Source organism: Mastomys coucha, unplaced genomic scaffold (genome assembly GCF_008632895.1).
Source record: "Mastomys coucha isolate ucsf_1 unplaced genomic scaffold, UCSF_Mcou_1 pScaffold23, whole genome shotgun sequence".
Lineage (NCBI taxonomy): Eukaryota > Metazoa > Chordata > Mammalia > Rodentia > Muridae > Mastomys > Mastomys coucha.
Window position 1 is genome coordinate 72,152,676 of NW_022196906.1, and position 18,891 is coordinate 72,171,566.

Genomic DNA, 18,891 nt, shown 5'->3' on the forward strand with positions numbered 1-18,891 from the left:
CTAGGATGGCCCCTGGAGTACGCTTGATGCTGCTGTATAAAATCCAAGATACAATCGTGTGTGTGTCTGTGTCTGTGTGTCTTAGTATCCATGGATCATATTTTACTTCTAGAAACAGAAGAGCAAAAGGGATATGTATGTTTTAAAGTTTTTAATAATATCGGAAGTCTCTCCTATGATAGCCCTAGACATTTATACTTACATGACAATATGTAGTACTCCCCTGTAGTATTTGCCATACTTCTGTGAACACCAATGAGGCCGATTCCCCTGCTCTCCCTTTCTGGGTATCATTTGGTTTGGTTTTGCTTACTTTTCCATCTTTTGCTCAGGGACATGACGACCTTTCTAATAATAAGACTTTCTTCATTTGAGATTAAACGTCTTCCTGTCTGTAAGTTGTTTTTTATCCTCTTTCTGACAATCTCCTAGGTAATAAGTCCACCATAACCAACTGTTTGGTCCTTGCATTCATGTCAAGCTTAGTGTGCATCTGAAGGTCAGGAGTGATCTCATCTTTTCTAGGGTCTCATTCCTTTGCTTGTAGACACGGGGTCTCTCACTGGCCTGAAATCCCCTACTTAGGCAAGACTACCAGGCCAGGAAGCCCCAGCGACCCAACAGTCTGTGTTCCTCCAGTGCTGGCTTACACACTTAGCTTTTTAACAAGGACTCCAGGGACTGAACTCAGGCCCTCATGCTTGTGTGGCAGGCATTTCACTCACTGAGCCAACTCTAGCCAAGTCAACTGTTTCTTTTATGATTTATTTCCTCTTTCAAATTTAGGAATGTATTCTCGGTCTTCAGATCTTAGGGTCAACTGTCTTTTATTCTACTATGTATAGGTTCTATATTATACTTACTATCAATAATCTTAAACTGAAAGGGCAACTTAGACTACTACAAACAAACTTAAATTACAAAAGGCAAAATGTTCGTGGAATGAATACTCTATACTTATAGGGAATTAATATTTGTAAACTGCCTGAATAAACAAACACTTTTATAAATGTTCTAAAAGTTCTACCTTTTCCCATTTGACCAAACAGGTTATGATATGGTTAGGACACTTTTTTCAATTTGAGCCAATACATGAATAAACAAATAAGCAAACATACCCTGTGTACTCTAAACTTGGCCAGATGCTCAATCTCTTTGGTACAGAAGGTATATCAAGGTAGCACTCAGCTAGGGAATCCAAAGGGCTGCCCTCCTGCATCACACACTGGCTCTTGCCTACGCTCTCATCCGCTTAACTCTTCCCCTTTCCCAGAGCATACAAACAGAAGCCACAGATTGGGAAGTGAAACACACAGAGTGAGTGTCTGGGAGCTCAGATGCATGCCGGATGTAGCAAACAGAGCCAGGTGGAGCCTTTCCACCACAAGCTAGAATCACGCGGACAAAGCACAATGCAGTGACGGTGCATGAGGTGGATGGGGCGGCAAAAGATGCCTTTCGGAGTTTCTGAGTAACTTACGGTGTAAGTCACAGAAAAGCATTCTTTTGTGAATAATCTCAACCGATGTGAAAAGCACATACGGATACAACAGACCGGGCCATGCAGTTATTGCGCTCATTTTTAGAGAAGACGCCCATACTGTACATGAGGAGCACACACAGAATTCAGCCAGGTTGAATCTTCATGCACTTATGAAGCAAAACGGGAGGTTGAGATGGAACTGTAGTCAGAACAATACTTACAAGGTGACAAGTTTACCTGACTTTTCTAAAATTCCAAGCAGCTAACAATTAAGAAAACAAGAGACATTCATTGATTTCCAAATGTTTACTACAAATAACACAATGAAACACAAACAGGATCTTTTACTGTGGCCCAAACAGTACAAACATCTTCCCCTCAGTCATTTGGGAAAGTAGATGGAAATGCATGCGGCTGAAGAGTAAGGAGACTGACAATATACAATACCATCAAATGAGAAGACGACACAGTATAGGGAAAACTACAGGCCAAACCAACAGCAGATATACAAGTAGGGATTTGGGACGTGAAAACAGATTAGTTCCTGTTTTGGCTTAGATATGCTACGTGTGCAACTTAATTGATCGAGAAAAAAGGGATCAAAGAAAAGTGTAAGAGTTGATGGAGTGGTATCAACATGGAAGTAGAGCTAGTGTTCACACACACACAATTGCAGGGCGGACCACACTAACTGTGCACACGGGTGACCTGATACGTGGTTGGGACACTGTGGTGCAGTTGTTGAGCCCTGCTGAGACGAGCAGTCAGATCACTTCTCATGGGTACCAAGCTGTGACCCACAGCAGAGCCAGACACATGCACTTGGTGAGTTTCTTTATCTGAGGGGGCGGGGTGGGAGGCAGAGCTGAAGATAGTCTAGAAAGATCTCACTCCTAAAAATCAAAACATTCCTACCTTATCAAGAAACTAAAGAAAAAAGGATCCGTTTTATTCATGAAACCCTTCATGCCTGGAAATCCCTCAGAATGTCCCAGAAGATAAACAAAATGCGAAGGTGTGAATGCCTTCGAGCTAACCGTGTTTAGTGGTGGGTTTCTTCGGCAGACATAAAGGTGCTACATGCCGCTCTCTAATCAGAAATACTGCTGGAGACTCACTCTTAAAACAAAGATGAATCACTGTTAAAATGGCAGTGGCAGCTTTATAATTAAAAAATCTGCAAAGTTTTTGCCTGAAATGTGTCCCTGGAAGAAAGGATTCGCGAGGGATCCAGAGACACTGGGAGGATGTTGTCATTCAACTTCAAAGGACTCTTCTTAGCATTTGCATCAAAAACACCCCTATGCACCCAGACAAAAGATCACTTGACCTTTCCTTACAAAATCAAGGTTTTCTACACTCACCAGGACACAAGGTGAAGGGCCATGATGTATCTGAATCCCTTCCTTTGCCTTCTTTTTACTGGCAAGGCACAGGAATGAGAGACTGGGGAGAGTCATTTTGGACCTAAAGAATGACCGGCCTCAGTTTCTGCATCTGTGAACTTGGGAGACCATCATGACTTCTAGAAATTGAGTGTGTGGGACTACACAGAGGTGCCACGGACCACACAAGGTTAAGGAAGAAAGTGACACATCTTCTTGTGTTGATTCTGCATCCAGTCCTACTCCCATCCACAAGTGCTACTCGAGAAAAATTAAGTGTTGACACTATCTGCTGCGTTTTGGTTTACCGCTTACAGAGTAGAACCAAATCTTAGCTGTGTCCCAATTTGGCTGAAAGGCAGGCTGGAGTACTTCTGTTGGAGACAGTTTTGCTTAGATGTGATGGCTCTTGTTAAAGGTATGCCTGACTATAAATGCATGCTGTGTTTTTAATCTGTACCCTGCTGTTTCCACTCAGGAAAGTTATCCATCTTACCCAGAAGAAACTGGGCCCTGTGAGCAGAGAACCAAGCCGAGGAAGGGAAAGAGGAACGGTAGTCCTAGGAAAAGAAACAGGTGGGCCTCAAGTTCTGGCTGCTAAAATACCAACTCTGAAATTATCCCAAGACAGACGGTGGAAGCACGGCAGCAGCAAAATCCGAACAAAACTGAATCTGGCCAGTGCCAAGGAAAGAGGGTTTTTATGTGAGGACCCAACAAACAACAAGTCTCACCAATGGTCTGTCTACTCAGGAAAGGGAAAGGAGGGGGCCGTACACGCAGCCTTTGACTGTGTTACAAGCATCCAAAACAACGAAAGGGGAAGCCCAGTCTCACTCCTGCCAGTCCAGCTCTCCCAGTCCCCACCACTGTAAACCTTCCACAGAGGGCACTGGATGCCTCCACACTTCATGGTCTCTCCTTGGTCAGCATTTCTACAGGCTCTGGTAGACTTTAAAGCCTCTGAAGAACCCAGAGTTCCTCTGGGCAATGGAAGGTGGCTGTCTCCTTTCACTAGATGGGTAGGTGGTGGGAGATGAGGAGGGTGGTGACGCGGGAGGGAGGGGGGTGATGGTGGTGAAGGGAGGTATGCCTTTGTAAAGGGTTCCTACCTAGACATTAACGTGTCGTGGTTTAAATATCTGCTGAGAAATGGGTGTATGGAGGTCCACTTTTATAAGGTTTATGGTTAAATGTGACAGTTAAACTCAAAGCCATCCACATCCTCTGGCAAACTCCCAAATTATCCACTTCTATCAAGAGAGTCATTCTCTTTAGAGCAAAATATCAATCTCTTTCTTCTAGTTAAGTCTTATCGATATGCCTTTCTCAACTCTCTTTAACGTTACTAATAAGAATTCTTAGATTCAGTCCTCCAACCAAGTTCATACTCATGACTTTAAATGTATCATACATTTAGTAAACATTAAAAAAAAAACCGGAGCCAATGCTCATGGACATTTTTGATCCTTTACATGTAATAATTATTACCATATTTATTTCTTTAGCAACACCTACCTCTTTTGGTAATGACACTAATTTATTCCTGTCTGCATTCAAGTTGCTCAACTTCTTAAGTTTTCCAATGCTCTTAGGTAAAGTCTGTTAAAATAATACTTTTGTTATTAACTGATCACTATTTTTTTTAAACTTAGCTCAACAGAAAAAGCAATAATTTATAAGGACTTAAAAGCATCAGCAAAACAAAATAGTTTTTGAATATCCGACGTCTGCAATGGTCACTTGGAGATGTGTAATTAAGTAGTCTGAATTTCTGTTGATATGATCCTATGTTTGAAAGAAGACAAATAAAAGGCAGAGACAGGGAAAGGTGATGCTCTTCCACTCAGGCGAGGGTGTATTCAAACCCTCAGTTTATACCTACCCTGCACACAGACCAGACCACCACAGGGGGATGGTGGCCTTGACTTGTGAAGGCCAGAATGTTGGCTGCGTGGGTGCTGTGAGCCGGGGAGCAGAAAGACCCAGGTGGGCATGAAGAAAGCTAAGCAGGGCTGGTGTGCACAGCAGGGCCCTCTGGCAGCAGGCTGGGCCCAGGAGGGGCTCTCTACCACCACAGAGGAATCTGAGGATGAGGAATCTGAGGATGAGTACTGTCATAATTTTATTTGTAAGCCTAAAAACAACCACTAAGGCAAGATGATCAGGGAACTTCTGCCTGGTCTAAGTTCTCACTCTTCTTAGGCTGTCACTCACTGCCCTTTCCACCTAAGGAAAAATATCTCACTTAACAACACAGAGAAAGGGGAAGCAAGCGAGAAGAGAAGGAGGAAACGCAGAGGAAAGAAGCGTGACCAAGGGGGGAAGTGAAGACAGCGCACAAGACTGCAGTAGAGAGGCAAAGGAGATGAACAGAGGGCCTGACAGACAAAGCAGCGGGAGGGCAGGAAGGGAGCAGACAGCAGAGACTGGTGGCCACTGTGCTGACCCACCAGGGCAGGTGGTGAGTGAGTGCACCCTTTGCCCCTGGTAGGGAAAGGAAGCTGAGTCAAGTGTGCGTCTGGGCGGCTGCCTCCAGTCCTTGATTTTAGAGTGCAGTCAGCAGTGGTCTTGTTCAAACTTATCAGACATCTTTCTCCAGCTCAGAAGACAGAGTAGTCTAAGCATCCATCCCCCAGAGCTTTCCCCGGGGGAGTCACCATTTCCTCTCCTTGGTAGACTCATCTACCCCAGACACATGCAGCGTACAGGTAAGGCTTCACTGGGGATATGTGTAGTGTGAGTTCAGTAAGCACATATGCTTTGAGTGTGGAGCCAAAACACTCTTTGCTTATGTAACTAAGGTTGGTCTTCAGGCACTTACCAGGAGCCGGTTTTCTGTAAGAACTAATTCTGTGAGATTTTCACAATCCCCAATTGCTTCAGGCAACTGTGTGAGTCTGTTTTGATCCAACTTCAAGATCGACAGCTTCTTTAGTTTGCCTACAAAAATGTCAATTAAACTCATTAGCTGTGATTCTTTGCCTAATCACCACTTGGGTTTTTTTTCCCCCCATCTTCTGTTCTTTTTCATTTTAAATAATTACTTATTTTTTTTTCTTCACCCAGCTTTTCAAACTGATACTGTATCAGTCTCATTTAGATTACTAAAGGTTGAGAGTCAGAGTAATTTGTTCAGCACATCAGAAAGTCGGCAATTAGAAACAAATCATTTGCAAGGGCTAACTAAAAAGACTGAAAGCCAGAAATTTCACCAGGGGCTAACAGTTGCCTGCTGATGCGCTCTTGTGGATGGAAGGGACCCTCATCTGATCCATCATCCTGACTACAATAGCTGAGTGAATACCTGTGAATGCAATAGCTCAGTGAAGACCCCAACTGAAGAAGCTCTGCGTGTGCAGAACAGGCACACACTCCAAAGAGCTTCTAAACAGGAAGTCTTGACAGATGCCCAGAGGACAAGAGGAAAGAAGAATGAATCCAACAGCCACCTCCAAGTCCCCAGGAAAAAGAAAAAGAAAAAAAAGCAAAACAAAAAACAGACCCCATATCATTCAGATCCTTCCTCTCAGCTGAAGTCACTCTCCACTACCTGCTGAGATGCTAGCATGACCTCTTCCCCAGTAAATGAGAAGATCCCAAATAGAAACAGGAAGCTGGGCAAAGAAAAGTGACTGAAGGACTGCCTGATCTTTGGGCAGAGCCATGGGGCAAGAAAGGACTAGTCAACAATTAGCTCATTATGTAGCATAAGCAGTAACAAACTCAGTGCCCAGTGGATCTCCACAGGTCCTTGCTATCAGAAGCCGTGCTAGCATCACACACAGGGTACAGTGCAGCTTGATGGCTCCTTAGCCCTAATCCCGGCAGGAGGTTCTATCGCCTGAAGCATTCATGGGGTACTTGTTTGTCCAGGAAGAATCACAAAGGAATTTGTAGCAATTATGTCTGTTTTTGTTAAAGCTTTTCAAATGAAACTGAGATGTGTGAGCCTCAGCAGTTTGCCCATCTGAACTTCAGGACACATGAAGCCTGCTACCCGAGGGCCCTGCTGCAGACAGACCTGGAAGGCCCGCAGCAGGCCAGCTCCCCTCAGCCAATTCCTCCTATTCCAAATCCTGCCTGTATAGCACATGACGCCATGTATGATTCTGTACAATCTTTTCTACAAGGTCAAAATCCCCGTCCAGTTTTAACTGGTACTAACAGAACATGGTGTCTGTAGCCTAGCTAACAGCTGTCGTCAGTTATCATTTTTTTTTCTTTTTTGGTTTTTCAAGACAGGGTTTCTCTGTGTAGTCCTGGCTGTCCTGGAACTCACTCTGTAGACCAGGCTGGCCTAAAACTCAGAAATCCGGCTGCCTCTGCCTCCCAAGTGCTGGGATTAAAGGCGTGCGCCATCACTGCCTGGTGTCAGTTATCATTTTCATATGACCCTCTTCTTTACAATCTCTGGTTAAACACTGGTCCTTGCAGGCACGAGGGAGTACTGGTATGGGGCTACCCTGCATTTATACTATGCCTCTCATGCATGCATATGTGTGTGAATATTTTCATTTCATTTTAATTTTATTTAAATTTTAATTTACCGATTCTGTTTTCAAAAAGTCTAGATTACATAACTTTCTATCTGAGAAATTCAAACAAATGAACACCAAAAAAAAAAACAAAAGCACATTAACAGACATTTACTCTTCTCACAGGATTAGCTATTTAAAAAAACAAGTTCAAGACCTTGTTTATTAAGATGAGAAACAGCTTTGATAAAAAAAAACATTTTCTCATGGCTTAAGTAACATGCTTTTCTATCACATTCTGTACTAACTTCTCACACAGGTCTACATTCCTTATAAGAAAGGAAATTGGGCGGGTGTGGTGTGGCCTTCAATCCCAGCATTTGGGAGGTAGAGGCAGGCAGAGCTCCATGAGGTTGAGGCCAGCCTGCTCTACATAGCTAGTTCCAGGACAGTCAGAGAGATATAGCGAGACCCTGTCTCAGAGGGAGAGGGGATGTGGATGGGAGGGCGGGAAAAGAGAGGGAGAAGAAAGGGGGAAAAAAGAAAAGAGGAAATGCCTGGATTATTTGGAAAGGAAATACCAAAGGATGGTTAAATGGTCTCTCCTAATACTGGAAAAGGATCAGCCCAATCTCTGGCCCCATTAAAAGCACCTCCCAGTGCACTCTTATCAAGAGGCCCAAGTCCAATGCAGACCTAGGTTTTAGTGATGTCTGAGTTATGTCCTCATGAACTGTTTAGGATGCTGATCTGAAACATCCCAGTGACTATTCATTTGCCTTAAACACGCCTTCTTATTTTGGTTAATCATTTTTATAATTATGGATAGAACAAATACAAATCAACACTTGAAAGTAACAATATTATAGGTTTTGCCAAACCAGGGTGAATAGATGCATTTGAAACTTATACTACATTAAATATCCCCTGTTTTCCTTCTTTAAAAACAAACAAACAAAAACAAACAAACCCCCCCAAGGAGGAGCTACATTCCCAGCACTGAGCAGAGAGGATCAGAGAAGTACAGCGTGAGTTCTAGAGCCCTAGAGGACAGCAGGTGGAACCCTGAGGCTGGTGCTACTCAGTACTCACCAATGCCTTCAGGAATTGTTTCGAGCAAGTTCTGGGAAACGACTAAGTCTGTCAAAGAAGTCAGGCCGCTGATTTCTTCAGGAAGTCTTTCTAGCCTGTTCTCAGAGACGTCTAAGCAGAGCAGGTTCTTCAGATTCCCTATTTCCTGTGGAGATGGCACAGAAAGAGAAACACAGGCTTGAAGCTGGCATAGCACAAAGGAATTTGCTATGGGGGTAGGGGGTCCACAACCAAACCCCAGGGGCAGCGGCAGGAGCAGAGAGCATGTAAGAGCTGGGGGACGGAATGAGTGCTGGGAAACAGGGTCTTCTGAGTGTACGTACACTCGAGAGCTCGGTCAGATGTGCCTACCTGCACAAGATGAAGTGGGGCAAAACTCAGGCACAGACTGGGCAGGGCTCCCAAAGCCTTGCCCCAATGAGGAGCTGACGGCGGCAGACTGCTGCTGGGGAAAGGGTCATGTTTCTTTGGGAATGGGGCCCAATGGTGGGTAGCCCCACAGCAATGTGCATATGGGCAGCATTGTACTCGGTGGGTCTCTAAGGAAAAGGAAATAAAGGGAGTTGGGAGGGGAGGAAGCAGGATGAGGGGAGCTGAAAGCAGGTATGGTCAAAATATAGTGTATGTGTCCGTATGAGAAAACTTTTTAAAAATCCTCAGTTATTGGGCTAGAGAGATGGCTTGGTGATTAAGAACACTGGCTACTCTTCCAGAAGACGTGGGTCCAATCCCTAGCACCCACATGCAAGTAGATCATCAACTGGAACTACAGTCCCAGGCACTCCAAGACCTTCTTTTAGCCTCCAGGGGCCCTGAACAAACATGACAGTCATACATGAAGGCAAAAAAAAAAAAAAAAAAACCACTCACATAAAATACTAAAATGAGGTAAGATAATTTAAGCTCTCAGTTCCAAGAATGTTACTTCAGCACAAATCCAGGCATAAAAGTGAGTGAATTTCTGGACCCCTTTCTGATGAAAACGATAAACTCTGTGAACCACAGACAGGGAGTATGAAGGAGGCTTTGGGTTTAGTACGTTTGATATATAGGCAAATGAGACTTTTCAATAAGCACTTACAAAAGGATCAATTGGAGCTCCAATTTCTTTGTGATTAGAATGCCATATGTCACATGGTCATTTACACACATCTGCAGACACACATTGTCCCGTTTTATTGTCAGAGGGATGGTATTTTACTACACTCCTGACATTCCACAGTCTTCTCTCCCACCCAAGAGTTCTCTTAAGGATTCTGCACACATGCCAGTGAAATCTAAGTATCATCAGAGGCTACAGCAAGCTGCTTATCCGCTTCTCTTTCTGAGCTGCAGCTCGCACCTCAGAAGTGGAGTCTCATCAGATTCTCAGCTCCCTTAGTCAAGCAAGTGACATCACGGTAACCTTGGCAGCGGGGTAACAGTGACAACTGAAACTTTACAAGAGTGCTTCCTTGTGGCGTCAGACTTCCTGGCCTTGATCTGTCACTCCCCACCCACGGCTCACAGTCCCATCACCGCTGGGCCAAACAGTCAAGTGGGCAGTGTGCAAACTGCTTTAAAATATGACCACCTACACGCCCGCACAGAGTCTTTGAGCACTCAACATTCAAACCCTGCCACAGAGGAGGAAGTATGGGGAAGGAGTGTCTGTTGTGCGGAGGAGGTTTCTCATTTGATCCATCTGCAACTACACCTGCCTACTGGACTCCACTTAGGTGACTGTCCAAGGCCTGCTTGGTTCCCCTAGAACATGGGTCTCGCGGCTGTCAACAGCAGGGAGCCGACTAACCACTAAAGCACACCAGCTCAAACTGTGAGTGCTCTGAGGACAACTGGGGAGACCAGTCTTAATATTGCTTTTACATCAACCACCATGGGAAATTGTAGTCAAAATCATCCCGAAGCACTTGGGCACATCACTAGACAGCAGCAGAGATGTATACTGTCAGAGCTATGGCCTTTGTAATATACAGATCTTCTGGACTTGACGTGAGTTATACTGGGTAGCAAGATGAGAAGAAAGACTTTTATGCCTTTAGAGGTGGTGGGCTGTAGTTCTCAGTCTCCCTGTGGCAAGCTGCGCAATGGTGAAAGCTCATGGCCTGTTTCTAAATGTGCTTTTTAAACAATGTTTCCTGTCCTTGTGATCCTCTAGAAAGACCCACAGATGCAAAGGACTCACACAGTTTACTGTTGCTGCTATACACCTTTGGAGACACATTGAAGTTCCCACTAACCTGAGGTAATTCAGACAGTTGATTTCCATCCAACCAGAGATCCTTCAGATGTAGGAGCGCCCCAATTGATTCTGGCTGAAACAAAAGGTAACATTATAGTAACAAGACCCCAGACCTCCATCCTCCATTATGGAAGGAAGAATCATCCATTGGGAGCAGGGTACTACAGCTGGGTTAGTAGTTACCTCTCTTATAACAACACTGTCCCTGAAACTGCCCCAAACCTACAATGCAAACCTGTCCCCAGCGCTCAGATCTCTAGTCCTGACTCTCCCCAAACCACGATTCTTAACCACTCCGGACTGAAGTGCATTGCTTCAGTGTTTGAAGCTGAAGCGTTTCCAAGCTGTGCTTGAAGAAACGCAGCTCCAGTGACTCCTCAAAACCATCTGTGATCTTAAGGACAGAGAAGCATCAAATCTCTGGGATACACACTTACCAAATTATAGATTTCATTGTTTCCTAAATCAAGTTCTTCTAGTCTCCTTAGTTGGGTAAGAGAGCTGTGGAAACAATCAACAAGGAAAACACTGAGAGACACTCAAGGCACGCAGAGAAGTAACACACTTCCCTTCCGGACTAGTTTCTGTAAGCATGGTTCATGTGTATGGGGCAGGAAGGACTACCCTTCCGGTCACTGCACAAGATCCCATCTTATTTTCCCCAGAGACTCACTCAGGAAGATATGTAAGAAGATTCTCTCTCAGTTCCAGTGAGGCCAGGTTATAGAGACTAGAAATGCAAAGAGGAAACCGGTGTTAAGAAAACGCCTTGGATATTCCCACTCTCCCTCCACTGTCCACATCTCCCCCACGCTGCTCTTATTAAAACCTTTTCCGGTTACTCCTCAGGATAAAAACATTTACCACTACCACCTAACATAATCTTTACTTCCCAAATTTCCCTACAGTGGCATCGATAAAAGCACAGTGTTTTAACCCACAAATCCCTTGTATACTAGACATATGGAAATAACTTACTAGCCACTAACAACGACTACTCCCTGAACTAAGATAAGAGAGAAGCCAACTATGGGCCTCTCAACTCCAGAATGTTAAAAATGTGCTGTCATAAGAAGAGTGGTGCCTTTAATCCCAAGGGACTAAGAGTTCTTCCAGTTACCGGCGAGTGATCATGCCTGCTGTAAGGCAGAGTGCCTTCGCCTGTCCGATGAGATGGCTCAGTGCATGAAGGTACCTGCCACCAAGCCTGACAACATGAATTCACTCCCATACCCACCCCCCAGGATCTGCTGATGAAAATCGAGAAACTGGTCAGAGGAGCAGGGCCAGAGCTAGCGGGGCTGGCAGAGGTCCTGAGTTCAATTCCCAGCAGCCAAACACATGATAGATCACGGCCATCTGTACAGCTATAAATAAAATAAATCTTTAAAAAAAAAAAAAAAGAAAGAAAGAAAAGAGAGAAACAATTCCTGCAAATTGTTTTCTGACCTTTGCTGTAGCATGCTGTATGGGGTTGGTCTTGTGCAGCTATGTATTCAAATGCTAAATACTGGCCCCTAAAATCTGACTGTACCCCAGGCAAAAAGATCCCCATGTCCACCAAGTGATGCTATGTAAACCTTTGCCTCCCAAATTATCCCTGGTTGGTTAATCAAGATGCCTACAGCCTGGGCTAGGCAGAAGAGATAGGATGAAAGTTCCCCAGCTTGGGGTTCAAGCAGGACCCACAAGTAGAGTGAGGAGGAAAAAGAAAGGAAATCGCCATGGGGTAGGTGAATCATGAGGGCATGACCCTGAGAGCTGGCCTGAGGGAGTAGGAGCAGCCCAGGTGGAACATGGCAAGTGACATCTCGGGGATCACCACAGGAAAGTGGACAAAATCGCATAGAGGGTTGATGTCTGCTCAGCTCTAGGGCTTTTAAGCTTGTCTTATTTATTTGTTTGTTTGTTTGTTTGTTTATTATATTAAGTACACTGTTGCTATCCTCAGACACACCAGAAGAGGGCATCAGATTTCATTATGACCGTTGTGAGCCACCCTGTTGCTGGGATTTGAACTCAGGACCTTCGGAAGAGCAGTCAGGGCTCTTACCTGCTGAGCCATCTCACCAGCCCCTTAAGCTTGTTATAAATCTAAAGGCTCTGTCCTTTTTTTTTGTTTTGTTTTGTTTTTGTTTTTGGAGACAGGGTTTCTCTGTATACCCCTGGCTGTCACTCTGTAAACCAGGCTGGCCTCGAACTCAGAAATCCTCCTGCCTCTGCCTCCCAAGTGCTGGGATTAAAGGCATGAGCTACCACTGCCCAGCTTCTGTGTCTCTTTATTTGAGAACTATATAGTCTTAAGTGGAGTAGAAACCCTTGACAGATAAAGGCAACAAGGGTGTATAGGCAATCCCCAGAACAATAATAACCAGAACAGCATGGCCCAGCCCAAATAATTGTAATAAATTATAAACTTCTTATAGTTTATTATCTATAAATATATTATTTCTTTAAAAAAAATTAAACTAAGATGTTTTCTCATCTACAGAAGCCAAGTGCCCTCTACCTCATGGCCATCAACCACCAGGTAAAATATGTCCCCTCTAATTTGTCCAGGGTAATATATTAGGAGGCTCCGACCATTCAGCTGACTTAATTCTGTAGCTATACTGACACTGCTCTCATCTTCACTAAACTCCAGAATGGTGCTCTTGCAGTAAGAATCTCAGGCCTTTCACATGTAAGAGAGCCAATCAGGACACAAGAAGAGGCTGACCCTCTCCCCTGACAATGATTGCCTCGCCAGTACAAGTCCCACATACTGAGCCAACTGAGCACTGCGTGGTGCACAGAGCCCACAGAGTGACCAACCTTCATCTCATAGGTACGCAGGCTCCGTGCCAACCCCAAGTAATTCTGCGAACATTACTTCAGCAGCGTCTTGATTCGGAGGGGTTTTATTTCTCAGCATACAGGAGTCGGAAGCTACACCAACACTAATCTGCCTTAATCTTTTAATCTCTCTGTCTTTCCAACAACAAGCAACAATACTAGGACCACATGGGCTAAGAGAGGCCTCTTTTATAACGCCGGAAACCACAAATATGACAAACATACTGATACAGATATGTATCTGTACATACATAAATTCTCAACATTTGTTTGCCAAGGATATTTTTAACTATACTGTGGACTGTTTAGATTCTGGACTGCTTAGATTCTGTATCCTGCCCAGTTAAAACTGAACTCGGGGTAGGAGAGATGACTCAGCAGTGAAGAGGATGATGCTCGTCCAGTGGACCTGGGTTCAGTTCCCAGCACCCACATGCCAGTTCACAACAGTCTCTAACTCCAGTTCCAGGGGCTCCAACATTCTCTTCTGGCATTCATGGGCATGGTGTGCATACAGTGTACACTCATATACCCATACATGTAAGAATAAAACATTTAAAACGGAATAGGAGTGTTCATCAAAGAACAAAGCAAACAGACAAAGTTGTCAAATGTGCATGATCAAAGAAAACCTAAACCCTTGCTTTAAATAAGCAATCATGGACATAATCTCAGTGTGCTCCCAACAGAATGGAACTAGCTGGCATTCGAGTTTTACAATAATGTGCTCATGTGGAAGTACTGCGGGGACAGGGTGGGGGTAGGGGGTGGGGAGGTGAGGATTGCTATCCAGTCTTGACCTGCATATTGCTAATAACTGCACTGAAAGGGAAAAACAAGGGTTTGACTTCAGAGACGTGTTCGTGTCACTGCACCAGCATTATTGGAAAGGTGGTAAGTCCTGTGTTCACTTGCCATGTTATCAATTCAACACTCATTACTTTCTCATCTACTTTGACAAACTAACGACTGATCTACTGATACAAGGAGGAAAAGTCCTTTGCTTCAGGAAATTTCACTTACTAGGCATCATCAAATGCACTTTAAGATTTTTACAACTCTTTAAATTTTTTAAAATTATGTGTCTAGGTTTATGTGTGTATGCGCGCGCGAGTACGCTCTTGCGCGAGTACGCTCTTGCGCGAGTACGCTCTTGCGCGAGTACGCTCTTGCGCGAGTACGCTCTTGCGCGTGCAGCGCAGGTGTCCACAGAGACCAGACAATGGCATCAGGTCCCACAGAACTGCAGTTGCATGCAGTTCTGAACAGCCAGATGGTGGGTACTGAGAACAAAACTTCAGTCCTCTTCAAGAGCAATATGTACTCTTTTTTTTTTTTTGGTGTTTTCGAGACAGGGTTTCTCTGTATAGCCCTGGCTGTCCTGGAACTCACTCTGTAAACCAGACTGGCCTCGAACTCAGAAATCCACCTGCTTCTGCCTCCCAAGTGCTGGGGTTAAAGGCGTGTGCCACCACCGCCCGGTGCAATATCTACTCTTAAACACTGAAGCATCTCTCCAGACCCATCCAATACATCTGGAAGCTGTTATTCACACTGTTTTTGAGTCAGTGCTGTATCATGTTTCTGAAGCTTTGGTCTGAGCATCTGCACATGGAACACAGAAGGGATCCTGGAGAGAGGGGAAGGGCGCCTCTCACGCCACTTCTGACTGGATCCGTCACAACCACCTTGTGGGCAACATTATGACAACACAAATGGAAGACTAGGTTGTCCTGAGTCAGGAGGATGCAAAGCCACAGCCCACCCTGGCCCCTTGTCATGGCTACCTAAAGTATATAAATATATGTGCATATACACAAACATTTACATAGTTTAAATGCAGAGGCTCCACTTGGAGTGATTATACTTCCCTCAAGGGTCATCGACTAACAAAACCCCAAGTGCTAAGCTTGGGGAGTCTCCTTCCCAGCTGTTGGTCAGGGGTGTCCAAGAAGAGTCCCAAAACAGTACAGGCTACGGCTGCTCCTCGTGGTTGCCTCCAGAACTCAGAGGTAACACCCTACTGCTGAGACAGCACACACTTCGAGCACAGGACTTAAAGGAATCGAGCTGGAACTGACCCGAGAGCCTCCTCCCTGAGGATTAATGCTCACATCTACAGGTGCATCGCTAAGCTTCCAGTGGTGGAAATCAGTCACTAGCCCTACACTGCTGTAAACCCTACAAACTGCAATGGCTGCCTGGACAAGATGTCTCCAAGGGTACAGTTGTGGCATTTACATCTTAGGGAGAACCAACAACTGTGTAGGTAGGCTAAGTCACTGTCAATTGGAGGGAATTCATGTCTAATGCTGTAAACCTAGCCAATCACCCACGGCTTGTGAGGACTTTTGAGAACCCATTAGTGCCACCTTCCTTCACCAGGGTAATACTAACTACGTCTGTTACTGTTAACTCATTCCTCTTCAAAGATGACACATTTTGCTGCCAACACGGCTTCAGAAATTCACAAGTGATCAAAATACAGAAAGCAGTGAGATACTCAACCACAACTGATACATCTACAGCACAACCCCTATACTGAAGGCTCAGGGAATAGAAAGGGAGGGGGACAGAAAGACTAGAAGAGCCAGACGGAGGACCAGGGTGGCTGCGGCAAGGCAGTGTCTTCTACATACAACAGGGAAGCAGCATCCATGACAGCTTAACAGCGTGGTACCTAATCAAGATCTGAGCAGGTGGCTCACCAATGCAGTTGGGAGGGAATCTCAAAAGGCCCCACCCCTAGATAAAGACCTACAGGCGAATGATGGCTGCTCAAAGAGAGAAAATCCGTCTTGTCCAGGGATGAGAACTCATGGGATGAGAACCCATGAAATGTCAGCCAGTGCAGTGGTCAGCCCTAAACAGAAATGCATGCACACAGGAGTACTCAGTGGAAAGAGAGAGAGACAGAGAGAGAAAGAGAGAGAGAGAAAGAGAGAGAGAGAAACAGACAGACAGACAGAGACAGAGAGAGACAGAGAGACAGACAGAGTCAGAGAGACAGACAGAGACAGAGACACAGAGACAGAGACACAGAGAGAGACAGAGAGACAGAGACAGACAGGGACAAACTGACAGAAAGATTTTTTTTACAGGCTGTATGTGTGTGTGCACACATAAAATAGAGAGAGAGAATTGAAGAGTTGTGAATCTGAAAGGAAGCAGAGGAACTTGGGAAGCAGTGGAAGGGAAAAAAGAAGGGTAAAAATTATGTAAATATAATACTTGTGTACAGATTTTTCAAAAATTAAAATACTAAATTAAAAACAAATAGTTTTTTTTAAAAAAATTCTCCTTAAATCCTAGTACAGGGCACACTTACTTACCATGCACATCTAATATGCAGGCAAAACCATTACTAAGATACCTACCCACCTGAGGCAGAGTTCCTACCCTAAACAGGACCCCACCCCTGCCCTCAAAGCAGCCCCTAGTTTCTACATGTTGGAGGGGGAAATGCGGGTAGAAAAGACACAACAAGGACGTGGACTGAGGTAACCCATGGCTCAGAATGCTGGTCATGAGAGCCTCCTGGGCACCTGCGTCACTCAGGAGCAAAGTTAGGCTTATGCTTGCCACTAACATATGTACAACGATGGCCTTTCTGGGGTTATGGCCCCCAGCAATGAAAATAAAGATGTGGACATTATAATCAGTCTCTGCAACCTCATGATGAAAACCACTCCAAGTCTGAAAGGCTCAAATCCTAGCCTGTTTGGTTGGGATATTTCATTACTAGCACTCAATGGCTTCTAATACACTGTATCTGTTATGATGATTAAGGCTTAATACATTTATTTTTCCTCACAAACTTACAGGGCTAGTTTTTTGTTTTTGTAAGTTTTTTTAAACAAACAAACCTTGAGACATCCCTAGTCCTTAGCTGGGTATGCTACAAGAACACAAGTCCAGTCAGTGCCGGTAGCAAGCTCACAGTACTCACCTCCCACCACTGAAATCTGAGAGGTCAGATCCCAGGAAGGTGAGACACTGGCATGGCCAGCATCTCACATACACTGCGATTCTTGACTCATAAAACAAGGGACAGAAAACAAAGAAAAGGCCGCCGGGCGGTGGTGGCGCACACCTTTAATCTCAGAACTTGGGAGGCAGAGGCAGGCGAATTTCTGAGTTCGAGGCCAGCCTGGTCTACAGAGTGAGCTCCAGGATAGCCAAGGCTACACAGAGAAACCCTGTCTCGGAAAAAAAAAAAAAAGGCTTTGGCTAGAGTCTCTTTCCTCCTCCCTGAGCCCAAAACTCAGTATAATCTGGACAAGCCATTCTCAGTCAGAGGACAGTGGACTAATCTGAAACCACCATGGGCTGGATTCCTATTAGCATCTTGTCTAGGAATGTGCTAGACCCAAGTACAGGGCCTACCAACCAACTGTGGAACATGATTCTCCGACTGCTTGTGGTGATGTGGGCAACAGCACAGGATCTGTGTAAAAGCAGTTAGACACTGATACAGAAAACAATCTCTTTCCCCATCTCCCAGAACACAGCATTAATAGTCTCTCTGCTCCCACAAGGCAGCACATTCAAGCAGCTTCTCATCTATTACAGAACCTACAAAAGAATGTGCTACTGAGGAGCGAGGCATGATAGCATGTGTCTTTAGTCCCAGCACCCAGGAGGCAGAGACAGGCGGATCTCTGAGTTTGAGGCCAGCCTAGTCTACAGAGCTAGTTCAAGCACGCACACACACACACGGAAGAAGATAAAAATGTGCTACGAGAGAGGGGTTATTGCTGGGCTGGAGAGAGACTTTAGGTAAATGATGTTCTTCAGTCCATGCTCTGAATCAGGCAAGTTAAGAGAACTCAACACGCATCTACTACTTTTAGTAAAGGATGCTGTTGCCAACATGAAAATCAAGCATTTTTTAATAATTTATAAAAATGATAAAAGATAGATGCTTGACATATATAAAGTATTAATTTTTAACAATTCTACTAGTACTAATGATATTGGCAACTTACTTTATGATGCATTATTATAGCTGCTTCACAGGAAAAGAAGCCGAGTAATGTCTCACACGGGGGTGTGGGGGGGGGAGTGTAAAAGGCCAGGATTCACTCAAAGTCTGCACTGCAACTGCTCCCGTATCCTGCTTCTCACTCTGGAGTTGGGGAGTGAGCCTTGTGAATTTGCAATGTACATACATGTATGTGCATATGCGTATAAAGCATTATATGTGTGTGTGTATCTTTTAAAATCCACATGTTCAACAAAAGGCTTTCCTTCCATACATATTCCCTTCTAAAGCACCCTTACAATTACTTTCCAAAAGACTTTTTAACTAGAATTTTCCTTTATTCAAAGGTAAGCAGGTATAACTCCCCGGTCTTTTCTTTTCTTTCTTTTTTT

General features: G+C 44.6%; 1 protein-coding gene and 1 long non-coding RNA gene across 3 annotated transcripts in view; one reads left to right on the forward strand and one right to left on the reverse strand.

The window, feature by feature from the left end:
• Lrrc1 (leucine rich repeat containing 1) overlaps positions 1 to 18,891 on the reverse strand; it is a 160,553-nt gene that overhangs the window by 59,426 nt on the left and 82,236 nt on the right. For both annotated transcript variants that reach the window (XM_031345617.1, XM_031345616.1), the window contains exons 5-10: positions 11,354 to 11,410; positions 11,118 to 11,181; positions 10,679 to 10,753; positions 8,439 to 8,583; positions 5,693 to 5,811; positions 4,387 to 4,470 (exon numbers count right to left, since the gene is read on the reverse strand). In XM_031345617.1, coding sequence (XP_031201477.1) covers positions 4,387 to 4,470; positions 5,693 to 5,811; positions 8,439 to 8,583; positions 10,679 to 10,753; positions 11,118 to 11,181; positions 11,354 to 11,410 — 544 coding nt within the window. The remainder of the gene's footprint in view (positions 1 to 4,386; positions 4,471 to 5,692; positions 5,812 to 8,438; positions 8,584 to 10,678; positions 10,754 to 11,117; positions 11,182 to 11,353; positions 11,411 to 18,891) is intronic.
• LOC116073558 lies at positions 9,905 to 11,549 on the forward strand. The gene is made up of 2 exons (XR_004111870.1): positions 9,905 to 10,254; positions 10,597 to 11,549. It is a non-coding gene; the product is annotated as an uncharacterized LOC116073558 (long non-coding RNA).